We start from the raw sequence: 26,957 nt of genomic DNA, 5'->3' as shown, positions 1-26,957 counted from the left end.
TTTTTTTTTTTTTCATTCCAATTCTATTTCCCGGCTCTATTTGCATTGGTAACTGGACTTCAAGGTATTTTAATTCGAGAATGACTTTCTCCAACTAGGGAGCATGAGAGGCAGCATAAGACATCCTACTAATAATAAAAGTATTGCCTGACCCCTGAAAATGTGCAAGACCGTGTTTTAAGTGCCTTGCCCCTGTTAACATTTATTCTCACACTAACCTTGTGAGATGGGGATAGTTATCCTTAGTTTGCAAATGAGGAAACTATAACACATAGAGGATAAAAAAAACTTGCTCAAGTTTCTACAGATAGTAAATGACAAACTGGAATTTAACCCAACAGTCTGGCTCCAGGGCATGAACTCTTCACCCCTATCCTATATTCCTTCTGCAATTAAATAAAAAAAAAAAAAATCTAGTTTCATGAAACTTTCTACAACCGAAATTGAATGCAAGATGTCCAACTCAAGGTCATGCTCATGCTCATAAATTCTGTGTTATTCTGTGTCATACAATCCCCATTTTTTTATTGCCCCTGATTTCCTAAACTATGGGAAATTAGAAAAAAATTAAGAACTTTTCTTAAGTAGATATATAGATATATAATGTATAGATATATAGATATATATAGATGTATACATGTGTCACAGTTATTTCTTCCCTGGTTACCTTTTGGTGTAGTAAGACATTCTTCACGTGTACTGAAGAGACACTTTACCTCTTGGTTTTGAAAGCAGTGTGAGGATCATCATATCTTCATCTTTCTCACCAGTTTTGATGCCGTAGATCTTTCCCTTAGAAGGGGGAGCACTTTCAGTCAGGTTTAAAGATTCCTCAAAGTGAGAGTTAGTAAATCATTTATTGCTTTATCAGCATTGCTAGAAACTGGGGTGGGGAGGACTATAAGAAGAGGAGACTCGGGGCCATTGAAGCCAACTGTCACCTACCCCACAGTTTTGGCTAAAGCAATAGGTCTCAAACTTAAGTGAGCAGCTGGATCTATTGAGGTGATTAGCTAAAATGTAGTTTCCTTGGCCACGCCTCTGGAGATTCCAATCGTGAACCTAAGGAAAGATTGAGGACTCCGAATCGCAATACCTATCTCAGGTAATTTCAGGGTAGATGGTCCATGAAGCATACGTTGAGAAAGAACAGACTAACCTGGCTTCACATCATATCTTCATTCAGCCTGCTCTGACACATACCACAGAATGGTTAGTTTATAAACAACAGAAATTTGTTGCTCACAGTTCTAGAGGTTGGGAACTCCAAGGTCAAAGTGCTGGCATGGTCACATTCTGGTGAAGGTTCTCTTTCTTGCTCATGGCTGGTTGGCTTCTTGCGATGTCCTCATATGGTGGAAGGGGCAAGCGATCTCTCTGGAGCCTCTTTTATAGAGGCACCAATCACATTCATGAGGGTTCCACCCTCATGATCTAAGCACCTCCCAAAGACCTCACGCCTAATGCTTTCATCCTTGGTGTTTAGGATTTTCACATACAAATTTGGGGGGTGCAAACATTCAGAGCATACCATAGCATATCCTTCCCTCAGATTTGGCAGAATCAGACTAAGTCATTATGATACTGTTCATTTATAACATTTCTGTTCGATAGCTAGTGCTTTTGAATATTCAAATTTCCAGTTAAGTTCTCATTTATCTTCTTAAAATATATACGAATTAGAGATGACTTAGAAATACACCATCTAGAGACCCTTAAATTTTTCCCCCAAACAACTTAGGAGGCATTGTCAAAGGTGGAATTATAACTTAGATAATCTGATGGCAGAGAAAGAAGGAAATAAGACAGTAAAACCCCAACTGGAAAGGAGGAAAGATCTGAGAAAAACCACATTGTTAATTTTTCATTTGGAGGTGTTTCAAAAAGATTCAGTAAGTATTTTCTCTTAGAGTTGTAGATGTATATCCACTTGGATAATTAAGACGGTTTCAGAACAAGTGCTTCTAAAGAACAAATTCATATGGAAGGAATTACGACAGCTATAGATGAACAAGATGGATATACGAATGGATCAAATTATGTGAAAAAATATCTGAGTTATTTATATTAAACATATTCTCATCTATAACTGTTTGACTGTCATAGATACACATATGGAAAGCCGGTCTCTGGTCTGGTGACAATTAATGTATGCAGAAAACATTCACGATACCATTCCAACTGCCATGGAAGATATTCACAAAAGATCTGTGAAGAATTCAGTCGACAGGTATATGGAAACCACTCTCCCCAGGACACTAACAACAGATCTTGTTTTCTCAGGGATTCAAATGCAATAAGGAATATCATACAATAGAATACAATATTGTATTGTGAAAACAGTATAACAAAGAGTAGTGTTTGAAATGGTCCCCTAGGAAAAAATGTAGAATAAGGGAAACATTGTAAGATTGCCTGGCAACGTTAGGAGGTTTCTTGATAGTTGGGTTCATGAATTTATACTGGTATTTATGCGGCCAGCAGAGAGTGGCAGTGAGTGGGCCCTGTAAGGGTATGGAAAAGAAAGTTATCAGAGCTGCAGAGAGCAAATGAATGAAAGGCTAGGATGATGAATATGATAATGAATGTCAAGACAAGCATCAATAAGCAACATAAACATGAGAGGAATTTAGTTACAAAACCTTTAAAATATCAGGGATAAGGGATGAGTTTTTATTTTCAAGTGAGTAAATTAAAATACGATTAAGTAAATTAGATGTAAATTAACTATGATTACATTTTATTATGCAATGAATATTTTCATGGAGATAAATAAAAAAATGAAAACAAATCTTTCTTAAGGTATGGATCCCAATATTTAGTTGGGAAATCTATTATAATGATTCATATATTCAATGAATATATGTTTTTATTAATGTCCTAGACATGGAGAAATACAGTGAAGAAAACATAATCCTCAGTCGATGTTTAGATAAAGGTAGTCACAGAGGAGATGTTACATCTTTTTTTAATTAATGTTTTATTTATTTATTTTGAGAGAGAGAGAGAGAGAGAAAGCAAGGGAGAAGCAAACAGAGAGAGGGAGAGAGAATCCCAAGCAGGCTCCACGCTGTCAGCACAGAGCCTGATGTGGGGCTCGAACTCACAAACTGTGAGATCATGACCTGAGCTGAAACCAAGAGTCAGATGCTTAACCGACTGAGTCACCCAGGCGCCCCAGAGATATTATGTCTGAGCTGAGTTTAGAAGAGTAGTAACCGTTAGCCCGGATAAGAATGGGAGCAAGAACGTCATCGTCTGAGGAACAGCATACGCAGAGAGGCAGAATTACAAAATACAGTGGCGCATTTGGAAACTAGGAAGTTTAATTGGGCAGAAGCAGAATAGGCTTTCAGAAGAGGAGAGAGAAGCCAGAGGCAATGAGTAACTCGATTAATGAAGAAATATGATGTCTTCTTTGGCTTGGGAAGGGATAAGCACCTGAAAGATGTTCAGAACATTTGTAAAATCTCCTTTGGCAGGAAATGTGGAGCACAAAATTTTCGTAGATTGCTAACTGCTTTTTGTGGCAGCAAATCAGAGGACCCAGGAATTCTCTTTCTTTCCTTTCAGGCAGACGGTAAAGGCTGTTTCACACAACTCGTACAGACGAAAATATTCCAGCTGAGACAAAAGGGGTATGACATGACAATACAAGTGGAAGCCAAGGTCAAAGAGGAAGGAACAGGTTGGCATTGTTTTTAAATATTGATTAATTCATTACGTTACTAGTTTATTACCCTTTTTTCAAGGTTATGTATGTATGTGTGTGCATGTGTATGTATATATGTGTGTGTATGTGTGTGCATATATTTATAACCATAATAACATTTTCACAAGAAATGTAAAAACTAGGAGCCCCTGAGTAGTTCAGTGGGTTAAGCGTCAACTCTTGACTTCGGCTCAAGTCATGATCTCACGGTTGGTGAGTTCGTCAGGCTCTGCACTGACAGTGTGGAGTCTGCTTAGGATTCTCTCTCTCCCCCTCTCTCTCTGCCCTACCCACACTTGCACTCTCTCTCTCAAAATAGATGAACATTAAAAAAAAAAAGAAATGTAAAACCTAAAGACCAAATGAGCATGAAGAGAATTAATTCTAATAGAGAGGCAAAGTTTATAAAGTAGCATGTGGGCTGATTTGTACAGAATGGATAATATTTTGAAAGCTAGCAATGGACTGAGAAAAAAGCATGATTCACGTAAAATAAATGTGTTTGGTCTCAGAAGGATTTGAAAATGCAGGTAGGGGCTAAGATGAGTAAAAAGTAAATCATATGCCAAAAAGGTTAGACTTTATTATGAAAAGCCTTGGATATCTTCAGATATATTGGAGTAGAATGTTCTAAATAAATTGATATTTTAAAAATACAATTCTAGCAAACATGAAGGGGACAGGCTAGATGAAACAATTTTAAGGTATCACAGTGTGATACAGCAGATTATTCAAAATGGCTTCAAAGATTACAAATCTGGGGCCTGGAAAATGGAAATGCCATTAACCAAGATAAGGAGTAGATGTGAAAAAGTTATGGTAATGAGAATGTGTCAAAGATAATTAATTATAATCTGGAATACCAAAGTAGAATATGATTCGTTCATCCTCAAAAATAATTTTAAAAGAAAACCAGAGCAAAATCAGAACCATAAATGTATATCTGAAACAATTCCTATTGTATCTATACCCTTGTAAGGGTAAATGCAATTGTTCTGAAAGAGAACTCACTTAGCTTTGCTAAATTGAGGCTAGAGGCAGACAAGGAGAGGCCCAAGGACAGAAATAACTACATTTAGGACATAGTATCAAATCAGTCAGAATAATAAAATTAGAAGTCATAGGGATGGGGGGAAATAATAAAATAGAGTTTCTTAGAAGACACTGGAAAGGTTTCAGTGGTACTGATGTATGAAGTATTTCTGAGAACTCACTTGGATGAAGTCTGAGATGAAAATACTATAGTGGGAGAAAATAAGGGATCTTTTAGACTTTGATAGAACAGTGCTTTAGATGATGAAGATAAAACACAGATTACACTTCAATAAATGGAAAGGCACCAGGTGTTGGCTATACCTTGCAAGGGCCATACAAGTGAAAAGAAGGGTCTTTCTGGGTAAGAGGTTTGTGATAGAAAATAAGCATATTTTAAACATGATTCCAATGTAAAGAATCATGTTGCATGCAGAAAGTCATGGGGAGAGGGCAAGGATCTGAGAGAGATGGAAACAAAAATGGCGCAAGATCACAGAAGAGGTGAGGAGCTTAAGAACATAGAGCAAGTAGGATACTTGCAAAACCAGAGGAATTGGGGAATGAGGTAAAATAATTTTTTATACGAACGTGAAGCTAAGGTCATGTTGCTTATATTTTCTAAGTGTGAGAAATTCTAGAGAGGAGAAGATATAGAATAGAGATAGTAATTTGTTATGATGGAGTGAAGCTGGCTTGGAGGTAGGAGGTGAGTTGAATATATAGAACAGTTCAACCTCGCTTATTTCTTTTTCAGAGTTGGAATTAACTGGGCATGCATCATGCATAATCACAAGCACCTTAAGCAAATTGAAATTTATAAAAGTGGATACATATTACAGACATGGGCTCCCTTTTTTTGGACAGGTAAAATATCTTTTCAATAGAATCATAATTTGGGGGATGTGGCCTTTAAGAAAATGAATTTTTGTACCCCAAAGTATAATTTGTTATAAAAATAAATATTTATTTTGAGTGAGGAAAGAAATTATGGCAAATGACAAACTTAAAAGGCAAACACTATCACATGCAGAAAAATAAAGCACACTTACTAACTTCTAACACATCTCTAGAATACATTTTTCCCTGTGTAGTTTGACTGCAGACTCTTTACCTGTTTATAAACAATGATTTTGTTTTATAATTTTTTAAAGATACTCTTTCATCTAGATGATTGAGATTGAATTTTTCATATTGATAGTTTTAAACACATTTTTGTCAGCTTCAAAGATCAGTATCGGTAATCACATTGGTAAATTTTCAGACTGATATCCAGCTAAGTAAGTAAGCTATCAGTTTTCTTTCATATAAGAGATAGAAGTTTTCTGGACATTTAAAATTTTCTTCTTTAGTAACTAATCTTTAACCTGACAGTTGATAGACAATTTCCTTATTTTAGTGATGTTGTGAATTGTATATTTTCTTCATTTATTGCAGTATTTTGCATCAAATTGGCAAAAAATTAATAAATGTATAGATGTGGTTGTGTAAGACCATTTCAAACCAAGAGGAGTACATGAGCAAACTGAGGGCTTAAAAGATGAATATGACTTGGCCAGAAATTTAAGAAAGAGGGGAGAATGGCCAAGGCTCTAGGTTTTAAATAGCTTTTAAAGACCAAGGAAGCGGGGCGTCTGGGTGGCTGAGTCAGGTGAACGTCCAACCCTTGATTTCGGCTCAGGTCATGATCCCACAGTTCATGAGATCGAGTCAGCGTCAGGCTCAGAGCTAACAGTGAGGAGCCTGCTTGGAATTCTTTCTCTGCACCTCTCTTTCTTGTGTTCTCTGTCTCAAAATAAACAAATTTTTTTTATTTAATTTAAGCAAATTATTTTAACTGAAGAGCGAAGAGCTAAGAGGTAGCCAGGGTGACTGGCTGAGATAGAAGATATAACTGGATGGACTGTATAGTTGTAGGTAAGCCAGAGCAGCCCTTGAGGGCCTTTTAGAATAAGCTCAGAATTTTGTACTGAGGAGTTACTAAAGGTTTTAAGGAGAATAGCATGATCAGTTTAGCTGAGGCAGTATAGAGAATGGTTTGAAGCCAGCAGGAAGCAGGAAGAAGGCGAACTGTGTAAGATTCAATAAAATGGTATTGGAAACCAGACGGAGAAAAATATTGTGTCCTGTCATCTGAGAAAAGAGGTAGAGTTAAAATAAAAACAAAGCTTTTCAGAATTGCAATTTGGGAAACATGGATTTGGGCAACAATTCAAATAGTGCCCCCTGGCCTGCAAAAACAAAAATCAACAGTTTTTCAAGACAAAGGGGAATTCTAGTACATGTCTTTTATGAGGAATTTCGATTGGCGTTGGTGGCAGAAGACTAATCTTGACTGAATGTAAGCGGTTACTAAGGATATCATCGAGCAAAATCTCCTGTAGCAGGTGGCAGGTGTTCGGGCTGAGTTTGGTCCAGTTCCGAAGTTCATGGTTCTTCTGCTGAGGACCATCAGCCTGAGTGCCTAAGGCACTCAGTGCCTAAGTGCCTAAGGCTGATCTCCCTAATGGCCTCCCAGCTCCATTGTAAACCTTTTGATAAGAGACCTCATTTTATTTCACCTTTCACAGGTTTTAACTGGAATGGCAGCAATGAATCTAGAGAGAAATGAATAGGAATAAAATGTGTTCAACAGGGAAAGAGATAGCATTTGGCCAATGGTTAGATACAGTCAGTCAAAGAGAGAAAAATGATTTAAAAAGAGAAGAAAAAAAGCCTATGGGATGAATAGAAGCACCATATACTGAGACAGAGAACAGCGGGGAGGAAGAAAATTGGGAAAGGTAATATCACGAGTCCATTCTGGGATATTCGCAGTTGTTTCAGGCTCAGGGAATATCTATATAGAAAAGTCAAATAGTCTAGAGCCCAGAAAACAAGTCTAATTTTCAGATTCTAAGATCTTCGGTAAATGACAGCAGCCACGAGGTCAAGAGGTGAATGCAACAAAGAACGGAAGATGCCATTGCCACGTAACCCTTGACACCAGCTATCTCTTCCTCACTTCTAGGTTCTTCTAGTCAATGAGAAGGATCAGCCAATCCCCAATAAAACTGTAGTCGTCACTGTGGATGGAAATGCATATCATTCCAACTTTATCACGGATGACCATGGTTTGGTAGACATTTCCATTAATACCACCAGGTTCACATCTTCTTCATTCACAGTTTCGGTAGGTGGGAAGGGGCATCTGGGGCTGCAAAAAGATTGCTGAGGCTGCATAATTTAAGGGTATGTGGGAAGCATGTAAATTCTACGGAAAAAGAAATGGCAACACAGAGGAAAATAGAAATTAAGCAATGTGGAGACCTAACTCAGAAGAAAACATGATCTGCCAGAAACCTTTTACTTTAGATTGACTCCATTTACAACCTGCCGTAGACATTTATTGGCTCATCTTGACCTTCCCTCGTAAAATTCAATGTTTTCACAATTCTGTTACAGATTAGATTTTCTTGATTTCTTCGATGTGCCGCTATTGTTTGTTTTCTGTAGAAGGTTCAAATAACTTTATGCAGTTTATAGGCATAAGGGTATTAAGAAAAAGTAATTGGTCTTGACTGTGAGTGAATATCATCTACTAAATCAGTATGGCACAAGCATGAATAAAGTTAAGGAAAAGTCACTCACAGATTATGCTTTATTTGGGAAAACAAACTATAATGGAGCCAAATAAACATGGTTCACATAAAATCTTTAGTAAATGAGGGAAACCCTGGGTGGCTCAGTCAGTTAAGCGTCCGACTTCAGCTCAGGTCATGATCTCACAGTCCGTGAGTTGGAGAGCCCACGTCGGGCTCTGTGCTGATGGCTCAGAGCCCGCGTCGGGCTCTGTGCTGATGGCTCAGAGCCCAGAGCCTGCTTCTGCTTCTGTGTCTCCCTCTCTCTCTGACCCTCCCCGTTCATGCTCTCTCTCTGTCTCAAAAATAAATAAACATTAAAAAAAAGAATCTTTAGTAAATGACAGAGTGACCAACACGTACATAATGTATTTTCAAGACCTTTATTCTTTCCACTAGGTCACTTACAAAAAGAACACCCGCTGTTTTGATAACTGGTGGCTTGAAGAATATCATACGCCAGCACAGCACACTGTAAAGCGTATTTCCTCCCCGAGCAAGAGTTACCTACACCTTGAACCTGTTACTGGTACTGTGGCCTGTGGACAAATCCAGGAGATCCGGGCACACTACATCCTGAATGAACAGATTCTAAAGGATGAAAAAGATTTGACCTTCTATTATTTGGTAAGAATAGAAGTACCTCTTCCTTATTACAAGACCTCAAAAAGATTGAGTTCTTATCGAAGTGATACGCTTTGTAAGACATCAGTGAAAACCTTTTCTTGTCCTTGTTTTTATGCTTGAAGAGAAGTAGCTTCCTAATACATTATCAATGCTTTCATTTCTCATTTATGCTCTGGTCTCCACTGGAATTTCTAAGCTTTTTTCTGAGTTCCAATGGAAAATTATTGAAGGAGAGAGGAAAAAGCCAGGGAGAATGCCTTGTTAGACAAAAATAATGTTTTTCTTAGAACTCAATAGGTAAATAAGCAAAGGGCAAGAAATCAAGAACTTATTCAACAGGAAATAAAATTATAAACAAGCTTCTGGAAAATATTCAGTTTTGACATTAATTGAAGAAGTGAAAAATAAAACAATAAAGCAGTAGCAATACACCTGTAAATCTTCTAAATAGTTACAAACCTTATGACCAATGTTAAATGAAGGGAAAAAGGGCATTGACAGGCATATCATAAATTGATATGATACTTTTGAGGCCAATAAACCTATTTGTGCCCTGAGATTAAAAATATAATCCCAAACTGGCAGTTACTCAGATAAGTCACTTTAAGAAAAAAAAAAAAAAAAATTACATGTAAGAGACTGTGTATAGGAAGATTAACTGTAGACAATATGTTTTTAATTTTTTTAATGTTTTTATTTATTTTTGAGAGAGACAGAGACAGAATGTGAGCAGGTTAGGGGCAGAGAGAGAGGGAGACACAGAATCCGAACCAGGCTCCAGGCTCTGAGCTGTCAGCAAAGAGCCCGACGCGGGGCTCGAACTCACAAGCTGTGAGATCATGACCTGAGCCAAAGTCAGATCCTCAACTGACTGAGCCACCCAGGCGCCCCGTAGACAATATTTTTAAAAATTCTATTGAAAAGTTTTTTAAAAAGTTGACAGTAAGTCAGAATCTTAGTTTTATTGCTTGTTAGTTACGTGACGTTGGGCAATTTACCTGATCTCGTTTGTAAAGACAAACGTCAATCATCTTACCTGAATACTAGGGATGAGATTTATACCCACTTCATGGGAATACTGTGCACATTAAATAAAATCCTATAACTAAATAATTTAGCTCAATGCCTGGCACAAAGAGAGTGTCAATACCTTTGGCTTTTTAACAATAAAGAATACTTACATATATTTTATATCTATCTGCTTTTAGTACATATTGCCTTGTGTATGTTTAAAATATTTGTTGAAAGAATATGCAAATTTGAAATATCAATATTCAAGAAAAATAGCAAATACTAAATAAAATACTAAAACATTGCAAAACATGTATTTGTTATTTAAAGTATGTAACTCTACACATAGGAAAATACTGAAAGAGAACTTTAGTGTTCAAAACTTCTGGGTTGCAGTAGTGAGATAATTTATTTATATATTTTGAATAGGCTCTTGTGAGTTTAATATGTGCCTTTTAAAACGATAATGGATATCTTTCCGTCTTCAGATCAAAGCAAGAGGAATCATCTCCCGATCAGGAATCCACGTGTTGTCCATTGAGCACGGAGAAAGTAAGTACTTCCAGGATTTCCCCCCCTTTTTTTTTCTCTCGTATACTCAAATTCTGTACATTTTAGCAAGACGGAGCTACTTTTACATTTTACATTTACATTCTACAGAGGTCATGGTCTCCAACCTTCTTCAATCAACCAAAGACGAGGATAAGCTAATACAAAACAAATAAACATTTTAAAGGTTGCGGGGGGGGGGGGGGGGCGGGGGGCACCTGGGTGGCTCAGTTGGTGAGGTGTCCGATTTTTTATTTCAGCTCAGGTTGTGATCTCACAGTTGTGAGATCCAGCCCTGTGAGACGGAGCCTGCTTGTAATTGTCTCTCTCCCTCTCTCGCTCTCCCTCTCCTCCTCTCCCCCACTAGCCCTCTCTCTCTCTCTCTCAAATAAATAAACATGCAAAACGATAGCATACTAGGTTCATTTTAGTCCATTTAGTAATTTCTCTTATTTTTGTAACATTTCTATATTTTAAATTTTATTCCTAAAGTAAAATATATTCATTTTATAATTAAATGTTTTAAAATGCATATATTTTTATTAAAATGTTAATTTTATTAACGTATTTATTTGAAAGTGCAGAAAATCACCAAGGAAAAATTTTACTGTGTACGTCTTTGAATTCATTTCCTATTGCTGCCGTAATACATTACCACCCACTTTCTGGCTTATAACTGCAAATTTATCATTTTACACTTCTGTAGGTCAGAAGTCTCACTGGGTTAATATCAGGGTGACAACAGGACTGGCTGCCTTCTAGTGCTCTAAGGAGTTACCCGTTTCCTTGCCTTAGAACCTCCTGCATTCCTCAGTTTGTGGCCCCTCTATCTTCAACCCCGGGAGCACTTCATCTTCAAATCTCTCTCTTACATTTCTGCCCCCTTTTTAAAGATCACTATGATTCAGGGGTGCCTGGGTGGCTCAGTCGATTGAGCGTCCGACTTCGGCTCAGGTCATGATCTCACAGTTGTCTCTCTCCCTCTCTCTCTGCCCCTCCCCGACTCATGTTCTGTCTCTCTCTGTCTCAGAAATAAATAAACATTAAAAAAAAATTTTTTTTTAAGTAAAGATCACTATGATTCCATCGGGCTCACTTGGATAACCTAGAATGATCTCCCCCTCTCAAAGTCCTTGACGTAATCACATTTGCAAAGTCCCTTTTGCTGTGTAACATAACATGTACACAACTTTTTCAGATTATGATATCTTTGGGGAGGACGTTAATCTGCCTACCACAAACTGCCCTCTGGCCCCAAAGATTCACATCCGTCCCATGTGCAAAATGCACTCACCCTATCCCAACAGCCTTAAAAGACTCCATCCTTTACAGCATTAACTCAAGTCCAAAATCTCATGTAAGTCTCATCATCTCAAAAGTCCCAAATATCATCTTATTGTCTAAGTTAGATATTGGTGAGGCCTTAAGTGTAACCCTTTCTAGGACAAAAAGAGTTATCAGTCCCAAGAAATTTTGAAAGCCGTTTGGACAAACAACGTTAGGTTTCAGAATACTGCTTAAGCTGCATCATACAAGTATTTGCATGTGATATTTTCATTTGTGCTCAGTTCGAAACATTGTCAGATTTCCCTTTTAATTTCTTCTTTGGACTCTGGGTGAGTCATAAAATAAGTATGTTTTTTAGTGTCTAAATATTGAGGTATTTTTCAGAAACTTTTCTTAGTGATTTCTACCTTCATGCCATTGTGGTCATTTCTTTTAAATTTACTGAGACATGTTTTATGGCCCCACATATGGTCTATCTTGATAAATGTTAGTATTTCTATTCTTCTGCTCTTCAGCGTTTTCTAAATGTCATTTAAGTCAAGTTGGTTCACAACATTTCTATATCTTATACGGCACTTTCCTTCTGAATTTTCTTGAATCACCAACATCTCTCGATTTCTGTTATCCCAGGAAGGATAATTAACCTTAAAAAAAAAGGGGGGGGTTTGTTCCAAAAGGTAAATACATTTGGTCTGTTTATTTGTTACATGTCCCTAGGCTAAATCTCATAAATAGCCTCCTTTTTTTCTGTTCATTTGATAATTATAAGCTATCATTTTACAAAAACAAAATAAAAATAAAATAAAAACTTTTATTAGCAGCATATTTAGGAATCAAAAAGCTCATTCACCCAAGGTGAATCAGTATATGCAGGAAAAAAATGAAGAGTACCCATTACAAAAATTAAAATATGTTTGTCTTTTACCTTTGAAACCCCATTTCCGTGTCCTTGGCACGGAGTGGGCACACAAGAAATGTTTTTAAAGTAATTCATAAATAAAGGATAAGATATCTCTTTGTCTACAACCTGTGGTAGCTAAACTTTATTTGAAGTTTACATATTTGAACTATATTTGAAGAGAACTAACTTTGAAAATAATATAGCTTCCTGTCCTGATATATCTCTATAATAAGAGTTTTGGATAAAAAGTCCATGCCCTCAAGATGTTGTTATGCTATTTTTTATGTTTATTTATTTTTGAGAGAGAGAGAGAGAGAGAGAGAGAGAGAGAGAGAGAATGCGAGCAGGGGAGGGGCACAGAGAGAGGGAGACACAGAATCCGAAGGAGGCTCCAGGCTCCGAGCTGTCAGCACAGAGCCCGACGTGGGGCTCGAACCCACGAACTGCGAGATCATGACCTGAGCCGAAGTTGGATGCTTAACCACATGAGCCACCCAGGCGTCCCTGTTGTGACACTTTTTATGTGCTCTTTATATGGTTTTAGTATTATGGTTTCAAATTACTTTATTGAAGTATAATTAACACACAGTGTTATAGTAGCTTCAGGTGTCCAATATACTGGCTTGACAATTCTTTACATTATTCGGCGCTCACCACGATAAGTAGAGTCACCATGTGTCATCATACAATGTTACTACAATATCATTGACTATATTCCCTAGGAGATCTGGCCATTAGCGACAACATGGATGGACATAGAGCATGTTATGCTAGATGACAGAAGCCAGAAGTTTCGAATTTATTTTGACCCTGCTGTTTCCGTGCTTCTTCACCCCAAGCTGCCCTCCAACTTTCTAAAGACACAGGAAAGCTATACTTTTGAAAGAATTTCCTGCTACCCAGAACTTAGCTCGTTTACGAGAAAATTAAGTGTGGACATCACATAAGCACTATGCAATGCACGCAGAAAGAAGCAACTAAGATAAATATAGGCAATTCCCTGGTAAAACTCAGATTCACACCTGGTTTTGTCGGTAATTATTCGTACCGTATCTCTGCGGTATTGAAAATGGCCTGATGGTCAGACGAGGTTGCATTCTTTGCCTTTTCCTCGTGCATATGACAGGAATTGTGTTGATGTGGATCAGAGGTAGAGGTAATTAACGATATCTAGAAGTTCTTCCCTCTTGATTTCTTTCTTAAGAAATCTTTTTTTTTTTTCCTTCCAAGATTTTATTCAAATTCAAGTTAGTTAACATATAGCGGAGCCACTGGCTTCAGTAGAATTTAAGTGATTCCTTACTTCCATATAACACCCAGTGCTCATCCCAACGAGTGCCCTCCTCGATGCCCATCCCCCATCTAGCCCATCCCCCACCCACTCCCCTCCTACAACCCTCAGTTCGTTCTCTACAGTAGAGTCTTAAATCTTTTTTTCAATTGAAAAACAGAAAGGCGCATTAAATGCGTTTTTCGACTTAAATGCACAAATGTATCCTACACTTTTCCGGGAAAACGTCATTGGCTCAGCATGTCTGCACTCAACACAACTGCATACACGATGGTGTAAATGCAAGTCTTCTCTTCCTTTAGTGTGCTCCAAATGTTAGAAGGAGTTAAGTCATTAGAGGGTCTCTTCTGTATAAAGTTGAGAACTCCTCCCTCTTCCTAATCAAGTATCTTGAACGTTTTCTTACTCTCCAGTGAAAGGAGTATTTTCCTTCTCCTTTCGAGTGGAGTCAGACATCGCTTCTGATGCCCAGTTGCTGCTGTATGCTTTTTTGCCTGATGGAGAAATTATTGCCGACACGGAGAAAATCAACATCGAAAACTGTTTTGCCAATAAGGTGAGTCACCTGTATCAGCAGTCCTTTTATTCATCTCCCCTTTTGAAGGGCGGAAAAGACAGATGTCGTGGCCGTTTCTAAAACTGCCATATAGTGTTCCTGGAACTTTCCTCCAAAGGACATCCAGAGGCCGAGAGTGATGCCATACCCTGAGAGGGCTGGTGAAGAAGTTCAAAGCAGGTGGCCCTAGACACACAATGTTTGACAAGTTTCTTGTTTTATCTTAAAATTCATGTGCAATTCAAAATCTATTCTGTTATACAACCTGAATAGCTTTAATCTTGACGTTTCGTTCCCTAAATTTTCAGTTAAAAATGATGTCTCCCGAGGATGTGTCCATTTTATCCCATCATACCCCCGACGCACCTCAGTGTGCTATTGCAGAAACCAGTAACTCATTGTGAGTTTAAATTCAGTTTGATAATACAGAACAGGGGTATATGTATGTGCCCCATGTTGAGAAACACAGCCTGGGCACTCTAATAATGACTATAGCATAAAAATATAACATACTTGCAAATGGAGTCTTCTCATGTTTCCAAAGAATATATAGTTGTAACAAGAAGCCTTTATCCCAACAGAATTTGGTGCTTAACATGAACAATCAGAGAGCATCCACCAACTTCACTTATCTTTTTAAAAATATACCTAGGACTCTTTAACATGAATTTTATGAAGATTCAAACTATGCAAGGTACCTGGGTGGCTCAGTTGGTTAAGCGTCCAACTTTGGCTCAGGTCATGAACTTGCAGTCCGGTGGGTTCGAGCCGCGAGTCCGGCTCTGTGCTGACAGCTCAGAACCTGGAGCCTGCTTCAGAATCTGTGTCTCCCTCTCTCTCTGCCCCTCTCTGCTCATGCTCTGTCTCTCTCTCTCTCAAAAATAAATAAACATTTAAAAAAATGTTTTTAAGAACAAACAAAAAAACTACACATTTAGGGGCGCCTGGGTGGCTCAGTCATTTAACTGCCTGACTCTTGATTTTGGCTCAGGTCATGATCTCACGGTTCATGAGTTCAAGCCCCACATTGGGCTCTGCAATGAGAGCGCAGAGCCTGCTTGGAATTCTTTCTCTCTCCTTCTCTTTCCACCCCTCCTGCACGCGCCCGTGCTCTGTCTCTCAAAATAAATAAGGAAACTTAAAAAAAAAAGAAAAACTATGCTTTGATGGCAAGTGAACATTTCTGCAATGCGAACTACATTAGATTATCTTTTTTAAAAAACATATAATGATCTAAGAAAAATACACAATGGATTCTGATATAAAATTTTAATTCTATCGTACTAAAGAATGCTAGTAAACAGGACAGGTGTCCAAGGGCATAGTTTCTTCTGCTCTATTTGGATGTTCTTTGTGTTCCATGTGAACCTAGAAGAGATTCCTGTCTCAAACTTCAATGCCCTTACTGCTAATCGTGGGTAGTTGGTTGTTGGTTACACCTTGGAATGGCCATGTTATGCTATAGCTTTCGGCACACTTTGCTTATTCCAGCAGGGGTTTCTTGCTGGTAGAAAACAGGTGACCATTCCTGAGTAACACCAGAAAATTTCCACAGAGGAGTGCAAGCCCCTGGATATCATTCTCAGTCTCTTCATATCAAATATCTCGTAACTTATTCATCACAAGTAGAGAGACGCTGTGAAAACCAGAAAAGTATTTAGAAGAAAGGTGACTATTTTCATTTACCACCAGCAGTTAGAAAAAAAGAGGTATTAAAAAGTTAAAAACTGAGGACCTTAGAAGGTAGACAGCCTGGCAGGCTGATGAACAAACAGAGGCAAGAACAGGCGGAGAATGGGAGGGAAGAACCAAGTCAGTCTGAGATGTGTGTTCCCTCAAACCAATAATATACTTCAAGTATTCTCTTCAGTCTTCATTAGGATAGAGAAAAAACTGTTTTCTATCCAAAATTTGTATCTCTCTTTCTTACTTTAACAATAACAGATCTAGTATATAGGTTAAATACCACATAACACTTTGCCTGTCATTCTTAACTGGATTGAATTATTTACGAAGGATAACATTGATTAACTCTCTCTCTTTCACAAATAAATAAACATCAAAACAAATTTTTTTAAGGGGCGCGTTAGTGATTCAGTCAGTTAAGCATCTGACTTTAGCTCAGGTCACGATCTCATGGTTCGTGAGTTCGAGCCGGCGTCAGGCTCTGTGCTGACAGCTCGGAGCCTGGAGCCCCCTTCGGATTCTGTCTCCCTCTCTCTCTGCCCCTCCCCTGCTCATGCTCTGTCTCTCTGTCTCAAAAAATAAATTTAAAAAAATTTTCTTAATTTAAAAAATAAATAAACATCACAAACATTTTTAAAGGATGACACTGATTAATATGGATAAGTGCAGACTCTCCAACTATGCCTTAAAATCCTTTGTTTGTTCGCGTATCAGTAAAGCATTTTACATTTTCTAATGTAGTCACTTCTTGATTAATAGTCGTTTCGGTGGATTATAATGCAAATAATTCATGTGTTCATTTGAAATAGGCACTCACAAACATGTTTTCATACGCTTAAATTTTCTGAAAACAAAAACAAACACGTTTAAAACAAAATTCTCCATACGCCATGTTTTCATAATATAGTGAACTACCGGGATGAATACTTCCTCATTTTGAGAATAAATCTATTAATTGTTTTTCGTGTAGCTCTCATGATACACGAATCCAATTGTTACATTAATTCACAGACCACATAGCGGGATGATCACGGTTAAATTCAGCAACGCAAGTGAGATATTATTTTAACTAAGCATACTGACATTTCATTCCAATCCAAATCACCTTGCCGTTCAAGAACCTGGAAAGTTTCCTGGTGCTACTACAGACTCTAGATTCTAAATTATTTTCTTTTCTATATTGAATATAAAATAAAACTCAGACTCTGCTCCAGAAATATTTACAGAAACATGAAGAACGGATAGGTTCACTTATCAGTGAGTTTCTCCCGGCCGAAGCTGCCCTGCACCCCTTTAGAATGTCAGACGACTAAGACTGCGACCTGGAGGAGGCTTCAGGTGGCTGGTCTCAGAGGTGGAGCGTGACTTTTCATGGCACCGTGCAAACTGTGCGCATTCACCACGAAAACACCGCACGGAGATAGGTCAACTGCATCAGAGTATGTATCTTTGTTAGCAGTGTGCGCTCTTTTTCCCGTCGGGGATTCTGTCTCAATGTGATCAAAACCAATGTACATTTCACCAGCTACACGAGGACCAGGAAATCTCAGTGAACTGGAGCTACATTTCCAATTTACCCCAGAGATCGTTCACTGGTAGTCCCTACCGGTTCGCACCTCTTAAGCCTGCTCCAAAAAGGATGAAGGGAAACCAAGCGTAGAAAGAATTAGTCCTCGTCTGGGGTAGAGGTGTTGAGGCTGTAATACTTAGAACATTTGCTGTCATAATCATATCCTTTTTACAGGTCAATTTGAGCTTCTCCTCAGCCCAGAGCCCACCGGCCTCAAACATCAACCTGGAGGTCACAGCCACTCCCCATTCTCTCTGTGCCCTCCGTGCGGTTGACCAGAGCGTCCTGCTCATGAAGCCTGAAGCTGAGCTCTCGCCTCGTTTGGTGAGTCCCCTTTCAGCCTTGGATTTCAGAAAATGCACATATGCTAAGACCAGTTATAACTGAGAGGACGTATCCTTCAGAGTGTCAGGCATACTCTGGTAAGTTATGTATGAATTGGACTTGAATTCAGTTCCACAAAAGACATTGCGCCAGGTGCTTAACATAATCTGCTCTCACTTCATTCTCTCTCTTGATATATTCTCAGTGAGGGAGCAATATTGTTCCCCACTGCATTCACCGCCTAGCACAGTACTTTATGAATAAAAGGTGCTCAACACATTGTTAGGGAATCAACACATGAGTAATAATTCCTTAAGGTGGTCATTATTACCTTAATTTTATGAATGAAGAAAACACAGCTATGACAGATAAAGCCACTATAGAATATATTAAAATATAATATCTATTATATATAACGTATATAATATATACTATATATAAATTATATTATATATATAATTTATATATAATATATTATATATATAATAACATATAATTTAAATATAATATATATGTTATATGTTATTATGTTATATATATAATATATATTATATATAACATATATATTATATTTAAATATAAAATATAATATATATCACATAAAATATATGTATTACACAAAAATATTATATAGTATATATTATATGAAATATATATTATATAATATATAATATAATTTATATAATATATATTTATATTTATATTATATTTATATAATATACTATATTTATATTTAATATAGATTATATATAAGTTATATTATATAATATAATTATAATAATTACAATAATAATATAATATATGTTGTTTATAATATATAATAATTATAATTATATATTATATATATTTATATTTATATTATATTTATATAATATACTGTATTTATATTTAATATAGATTATATGTAAATTATATTATATATAATATAATTATAATTACAATAATAATATAATATATGTTGTTTATAATATATAATAATTGTAATTATATATAATATATATTATATTATATTTATATAATATAATATATATTTATTTATGTATACATAAATATATAAATATAATATATATTTATGTATAATATATTATATAAAATATATAATATATATTATATGTAAAATATATAATATATATAAAATATATTTTAAGGGTGGAGTTTGAATCAAATCTCATTCCATGCCACCTTTAATGCACCACATCAAGATAGTATGTGAAATGCCTGATTTTTCAGCTTCCCCTAAAATCTAGGTGCTTGCTCACCGGTTTGAAGTATGGACAAAAGAGAGTTTCCATTCAAACTTGTCTTTTACAGATGTCTCTTGTAATAGAGCACTTTCAAAAAGGCCTTATAGTTTACTTTCTCTGTCTGTTTATTTATGTAACAAATCTTCACTGCCTCTTCCCTAGAGGCTGGATCCTGCTCTGGGAACAGGAGTTCTAATGGTAAACTTTCAGATGTCGGTTTTGACCATCTTAGACTAACGGTCTTATGAGGCATTAACATAAACAAGTAAGCAACAAAAACATAAACATATAATAGTTCCCAATTTGGGTGAGGATAGTGAAAGAAATAAAAAAGATGCTGAGATAAAGAAAAAAAGAGTTGGACATTGTTTCAAGTGGTGATTGAGAGTGTCTTCTCATGGTCAGAGAATGAAGGAAAAAGGACAAGTATTATGAAGAATGAGGGCAGCGCGCCCAAAGGGCTTGAGGTCAGAACAAGACTGGAGTGTTCTAAAAGGAAAAGGTAATAACCTAATAAGTAATGGGGAGAGACGAGGATGCTAGAGACTGTAGGTAAAATGGAAAGTAAGGAAGATTGTGACGAGCTCTGTTAGCCTGGAGTGGAGTTTGGAGGTGACGGCAAATGCTATGGTAAATCTGAAGAGTTGTAAACGGAAGAGTGCCAATTCCAATTTATCTGTTAAGGAGATCCTGTTTGCTGCTGAGCGAATGAGAGCAAGAATGAAAGAATGGGAACAATTAGTAGGTTATTGTAGTAGCATAGGCAAGAGGTGAATGCAGCCACATTAGAAGGTCTGCGTGGAGGCCTGTGTTTATTTAATGGCCTGGGTACTATGTGACTGAGCAGGTGGCCTGACACCAGGCTCTGGGCAAAAACTGAACTGCAATTGATTTATTTCTAGGTTGCCTGGGCACCTAGTTTTTGGTCAAGCTAGAGTTGGAACTAAAATAGTAGACTAAAACAAACAAAAACAAAAAACTCAGTAAGAGTTAAAAAGAACTTAATCATAGAAAATGGGAAAAGGAATGAATTGGGAATGTACGGAAATTATTTCTGACTGTTGGGATTATGAGTGGCTTTTGTGCTCCTGTCACACTTCGCTATGCTGTCCACATTTTTGGCTTCCTTTTAAAAGCAGGCATTTGGGGGGCGCATGGGTGGCTCAGTTGGTTAAGCATCCAACTCTTGATATCGGCTCAGGCTGTGAGCTCATGGTTGTGAGATCGAGCCCCATGTTGGGCTCCACACTAGGCATGGAGCCTACTTGGGATTCTCTCTCTCTCTCTCTCTCTCTCTGCCTCTCTCAAAATAAATCAATAAACTTCAAAAAAAAAGATAGGCATTTGGTGTAGGAGACAGGAGACGAGTTTTATTCTTACTCAACCAAAATGGGCTCTGAGACTTTGATCAATTAATTTCATTTCTCTATGTATTAATGTCTTTTGTACAACAACAGGATTAGGATCCCTAACATTTATTATCTCCCCATGATTTGTCTGTGGTTCTTTGTATCATTGGCATGGGAGTATTCAATAAACACCACAATCTTTTAAATCCCAGACTGAACATTATCACACTAAAAATGAACTTAAAAGGCAAGACAAAACAAGAAGTTTCCCTTTGTTCTCTCAACTTTGCAGGTCTATGATTTGCTGCCACCAAAGAGGGTCCCTAGCCTTACACACGGAGGTCCCCTGAATGCATATGGTGAAAAATGTATCAATGCAGAAGACATAGTTCACAATGGAATTGTTTACACACCAAAGTGGGCCATAAAAGAGGATGACGTTTACAGTGTTTTTGAGGTAATTCACCTTCCCAAAAGTATAAACAACATTGAGTTTTAAGTTTTTGTTGAAGTGGAGAACAAATGGGCTTCTAAGCTCTAGAATCTGATCCTGCACCCCCCCCAAAACAAAGCTAAGCTTAACAGAAAAACACTGAAACCTCAGAAGCACGGAGAACTTTGTACACATACGGATATTCAATCATCAATGTATCTCGCACTCTTTAGCGCAAGTGGTATGCTTTTAGGGCCCACAGCCTCAACCAGGTTGATCCCAAAGCTGTTTACGACTGCCATAGCCCCCTCAGCAATTGTCAGAGATTCTAGCAAAACATAGAAATGTTTCATAGAAACATAGAAAACTAGTGTGAGCATAGTGAAACATTTTCCACAGTGAAAGGTGAGTACCTTATTGGCGGCCATTATCGTCAGTCTGTTGCACAATACATACGATGTTGAATAAATAAATGACTGAATACACAAAGTATAATACTTTCATCATCTTTACTGCAGTAAAATTTCCGGGAAAACTGAAAGTAGTCTTTCACAAAGAAAAGATTTACAAAACTTGGGTCGGAATGTGAGCAGGCCTGGGGCAGGTTAAATGCCCCAGGTTAAATAAAATGCCTAGCTTTCAGATTAACTGTAACTAGACAGTGTTACGAAGGGAGAGTTTGTCCAGCTTTGAGATGAAGTCTTATCACACGACCAAAGAGGGCTTAAAACCCTTATTGTATCTTGAGGAAACGTGCCCTTCTTCCACAGCGTAGCGGAGAGCAATTTAAATCTCCTTCTTCTAGAGCCTCCGGGATCTTAAATCAGTTGGTGAGAGAGGGGTAGGTAGAGGACTCTTTAGGCTCATTAGCTAACTGTTTAATCTTTAAACATTTGCTTCTGACTTCTTTCTCCCTGTTTCATGTCACTGCCACCACTGATAACTGTGTCTCAGCCTCGCACAGTTTCCCGCGTATTTGGAGGTAAGACAGCGAGTAGTATTTCCTGGTGACAAATAGTGAGGAAAGAGGCCTCTGGGACCAAGTGGACTCGAGGAATCAGGCTACTGTAGGCATCTGCATGTATGTTTTGGATGCAGAGATTCAAGATGCTTGCAAGAAAATGAGAAAGAAAAGAAGCAAGACTAAATTAGGAAAGTGATGGGCTGAGCATAGATATTTAGGGAAAGACACATTTTCCAATAAAACTTAAACAACACAAAGTGTAACTAACTGTGAAGAAAAATCTCCAATGTGCAACCCTATAATTTCAAATGAAAAGAAACATAAACAATTATTCTGTGCACACACACACACACGCACGCACACACACACACTATATATATATATATATATATATATATATATATATTATATATATATATTTGTTTGGAGAAACAAATATTAGTTGGTTGGAGAAAAGGAAGGGAAGATAAACATACAGGTGCAAAATAGTTTCTTGGATGCAAAAGATAATTAAAGAGGCATCAGCATATAGCAACAAAATTCAGAAATAGGAATCAGTAGAATCAGGGTTCTAATCCCAACTCCTAGTCACTAACTGGATGAACTGGACTGTCTGTGACTCCGTTTTCATATTTATAAAATAGCTCTCTTCCTTTTTGTGTGGCACTTTCATGATGATCCTATGGGCTATATGCATGATAATAATGAAAGTGTGATCATGTAGGGAAGGAAAAATTCCTCCTCTGCGCCTCAGGGTGTTCCGGCTGGACTAAGAATTAGATTTCTAGGAGACAGTTTAACAGGAGAGAAAAACGGTTTTATTACATGCTCTGGGGGCCCAATAATGAAATTGAGACCTAAAGAAATGAACAAACAGGAAGCTTTTGTACTTTTTAGCCAAAGAGAAGACAAATTTGTGGGAAACTGACAGGATAAAGAAAACATGTTCGGGAGCTTTAGAATTCTAAATGGAATTTGGGCTGAGGTCATAGATTAAAAAAAATAATAACGGGGTTTGTTTCTACAACATTCTTGGCTTTAAAGTTCCTATCTCTGGTGATAAGGATTTTTATTTTCCTTACCCTTTCCATGAAAGGTTACCTTTCATGTGGGAGATTTATTTACTGCTGTGAGGAAGACAGAGGAGGGATTGAGTGTCCTTGAACCAAATGTTTCCCAACTAGCCTCAATTCAAAATAATCAATATGCTATATTCGCTTTGGGCAGCCTGCTCTTGACCCCTACAGTACAAATGTAAGAAAAGATCCCATTCTCAGGATTGGATTGCCAATATGCTTTAATAATCCATTTTCTTCCAGTCTGCAGGATTAAATATTTTTACCAACTCAAAACTCCACAGTCCATCTTTTTGTTGGCTGCCTCCACCATATCCTATAGCCTATGAAGACGGTAAGGGGGAGATACCTTTGCCTGCTAGGATAATAGGGGAAAAAATGATGTTTTGCTGGGGTGGGGTGGGATGAAAAGTTATTTTTCTGAGTATTGAATCTTGTGACTCTTGTGAATCTGCAGCGACTTCTTGGTGAGTTTTCTTCAAATAACACCCCCTCCCCTCCAAAAAGAAACAATTTTTAAAGCAATTATCGTTTCATTTTTTTACTCTGTCTCTGAAATCAAAGTTGACTGCTTTTTTGTCCTAGCCTGTAGTAGTCTTGCGATTTCAAATCCTCCTTATCCAGTGTGGGTTCAACACCTCAATTAGCATAAGACAGATTTTACTGCAATAACAACCAAACTCCCACAGCTCAGCAACTAAGATGATAACATTTGCTTTTCTTTGTTCGCTCACACACAACTGCATATGCATCCAGTAGCTGTCCAGAACGGCTCCCCCCCAATCAGTGAGTTAGGGGTACCCTTTCTACTTTCATCTTGTGACTCCATTTCCCATGTGCCATCCAAGACCATTACCATGAGAAAGGAGGGAAATGATTATTTTGTCCTGCTGTGGAAGTGGGATATCTGCCCTTCCTGCAAGGAAGGCTGAGAAATGTGAAAGATCGTATGGACATTAATTGTCTCTGTCATCTTCTTTTTATGAAAATCAAAGTGACTTTGATATGTTGAATGAAATAGAATAGCCCAACTTTTGGCAGTTAGACTACTGGTCTCCTTGTGTGTTTCCAGTATACCTGGCAATGAGGAAAATTTGAAAAGATTCTGAGTATTCTTTTCTATTGCTGTCACGTCTAGAGAAAGTTTTCTCTACGCATTTGTATATCCACTAGTCCTACTTTCTAATAAGAAATGTTCTAGAATATTGGGGCGCCTGGGTGGCTCAGTCGGTTAAGCGTCCGACTTCGGCTCAGGTCACGATCTCGCGGTCCGTGAGTTCGAGCCCCGCGTCAGGCTCTGGGCTGATGGCTCAGAGCCTGGAGCCTGTTTCCGATTCTGTGTCTCCCTCTCTCTCTGCCCCTCCCCCGTTCATGCTCTGTCTCTCTCTGTCTCAAAAATAAATAAACGTTAAAAAAAAAAAAAAGAAATGTTCTAGTATAAAGTGTTCCTTAAAAATAAAATAAACACGGACTTGAATACAGTAGACATGATTTACCTAAGAAGACAAAGAATAAAGTTCTAGTTGGCAATAGAGGAGCAAATCAGAATATTCCCTCAACAGAAAGAAAATTCTGTATAGTGAAAAAAGCAGTGTGCTAAGGGCCAAGGGACATGTTCTTATCTGTGTGGTAGGTCATATGGGACTTTCCAAATTCACAGACTAAGGCTCAACTTCTTCAAATCTGAAATCAGAATGACAACATCAAAGTTACTGAGCATGTGTTGTGAGCATAAATGAAAAAATATAATCATGTTGCCATGAATAGTATATGTTTAAAAAAATAATTGAAAAGAGGGGTGACTGGGTGGCTCAGTCAGTTAAGCTTCTGACTCTTGATTTCAGCTCAGTTGATGATCTCGCGGTTCGTAAGTTTGAGCCCCGCATCGGGCTCTGCACTGGCGGTACAGAGCTTGCTTGGGATTCTCTCCTCTCTCTCTCCCTCTCTCTCTGCCACCCAACCCCCTCAAGATAAAGAAATAAACCTAAAAAATAATAATGATAATAATAATAATTGAAAAGCACTATTACTTTATTTTCCTATCCCTCTTAATACCAAGTGTGTATTTTCTTTCCAAACATAAGAGAAAACATGCTCATAGAATGATCCAGAAAACCTAAAAACAGAGTAGTGTCATTACATTCTTACCCCAAATATTCTGTAAGACTCTATGCAAACTTTGCATTTGTATTTGTCACCTACCCATTATTTCCTTTTCCTTCTCAGTTATACCACCTTATTCTTGTGCCTCATTATTTCATAACGAAATTACTTACAAACTACCCTAATTTACTTTTCTTGCCTCCTGTCCTTCTTCACGTCAGTCTATCCTGGATACTGTGAAGGGCACTATCACCCTTAAACGTTGCTCTTATCATGTCACTTATTTCCCATAGATGGTCACCATTTCCAGAATTCATAGAATTATTGTACTTAAGGTTTTAAAAAGGCATGTTCCACTATATTATTTTATGTGTATGTAAAATATATATCATATTTATATTTATATATTTACACCTGTGATCTTTGGATCTTCTGATCTCTAGAGTGTCACTTTTATTTAAATCAAGCTAACTCCTGCATTAACAGATCTACTTTATTTGCCCTAATCTTCCTGGTACTTCATTATATAACTACACCTACTGTTTACTCAACAAACCCTCAAAATAGACATCTCACTCCCTTTTCCCTGTGGAGCATCCCTTCTGACCTCTGTGTACATACTTTTAGAGCCCTTTCCTTCAAATATCTCCTCGATTCTCCTTTGTTTCTCATCTTTCAATGATCATCTAAAATTCTACTTTGGTAAAGTCGTTTCTGGTCACTCCAAAGTTCATTTTCTGTCCTTTATTGAGTTTCTGGGGTCTATAACATCCTCTACTGTATTCTAGTGTTTGTGTCCCTATCTCATTCACTGTCAAGGAAAAAAGCGTTTCTTAAATCCTTTCTGTAGCTACTACTCATTCTTCTCGTTCAGTTCTCACTGCAAGTGGAGAACACGTGATCATCCTTTCAGTGTAAAGGCACTATTGGGTGTGTTATTCCTCCCTTCGCTAATTGAATAATCCACAGAGAGCTACATTTGTTTTCATTTCTGGAGAAAAATACATTTACCTCCAGACTCTTTGAAGGAGATAGGATTAGCTTTCTTAGAGAGCAAATAGGTAAGTGAACAAAGTAACAAGCTGATAGGTTAAATTGCTCTGATAATGAACATTCCCTGAGCAAATGACCTTATTCTGCTTGAGAAACTAGGCAACGCGAAGAAATTCATGATAAAAATGAGGTTTCTGTTGGGCCCTTCGTATTGTCTTTCCACAGCCCTTCCACAAGTCTTACCACAAGTAGCACCTGGTGTTGGGGGAAGAGCTCAAGCAATAACAATGAGTGAGAATGTTCCAGCCATGGTAGAACGTCCCAGGAAAGAGACAATCCGAAAGTACTTCCCTGAGACCTGGATCTGGGACTTGGTACCCCTCGAGTAAGTTGTGTGTTGCCCAGAATTTAGTTTAGGAAAAGATGTGACTCCTCCTCTTTGATTCTGGTGTTAGCATTGGTTCCTGAGCCTTTCAGTGCTGTTCCATTTCTTTCCGGTAAACATTTAGGCTCATAGTTCATTGACCTCGTAGATCAGCAATGCAAATTTTTTTCTAATTTCATCCTGAGATATCTAAAACAATGGAAAGTGGGAAGCTACCCTTGCCTCTAAAAAGAAAAGAAAAACT

At 37.6% G+C, this 26,957-nt stretch overlaps 1 protein-coding gene across 2 annotated transcripts in view; it reads left to right on the top strand.

Annotated features, from left to right (window-relative positions):
• The window catches only part of LOC122224219 (pregnancy zone protein-like), a 45,194-nt gene that overhangs the window by 6,501 nt on the left and 11,736 nt on the right, over positions 1–26,957 (top strand). For both annotated transcript variants that reach the window (XM_042945766.1, XM_042945765.1), the window contains 11 exons: positions 2,107–2,230; positions 3,574–3,688; positions 5,502–5,611; positions 7,755–7,916; positions 8,764–8,991; positions 10,491–10,554; positions 14,444–14,586; positions 18,017–18,166; positions 21,052–21,216; positions 23,476–23,566; positions 26,554–26,713. In XM_042945766.1, the coding sequence (XP_042801700.1) occupies positions 2,107–2,230; positions 3,574–3,688; positions 5,502–5,611; positions 7,755–7,916; positions 8,764–8,991; positions 10,491–10,554; positions 14,444–14,586; positions 18,017–18,166; positions 21,052–21,216; positions 23,476–23,566; positions 26,554–26,713 (1,512 nt within the window). The remainder of the gene's footprint in view (positions 1–2,106; positions 2,231–3,573; positions 3,689–5,501; positions 5,612–7,754; positions 7,917–8,763; positions 8,992–10,490; positions 10,555–14,443; positions 14,587–18,016; positions 18,167–21,051; positions 21,217–23,475; positions 23,567–26,553; positions 26,714–26,957) is intronic.

This window comes from Panthera leo, chromosome B4, assembly GCF_018350215.1.
Source record: "Panthera leo isolate Ple1 chromosome B4, P.leo_Ple1_pat1.1, whole genome shotgun sequence".
In the NCBI taxonomy this organism is placed as follows: domain Eukaryota; kingdom Metazoa; phylum Chordata; class Mammalia; order Carnivora; family Felidae; genus Panthera; species Panthera leo.
Note: the sequence above shows the minus strand (reverse complement) of the source record. Positions and strands in the feature narration are given on the sequence as shown.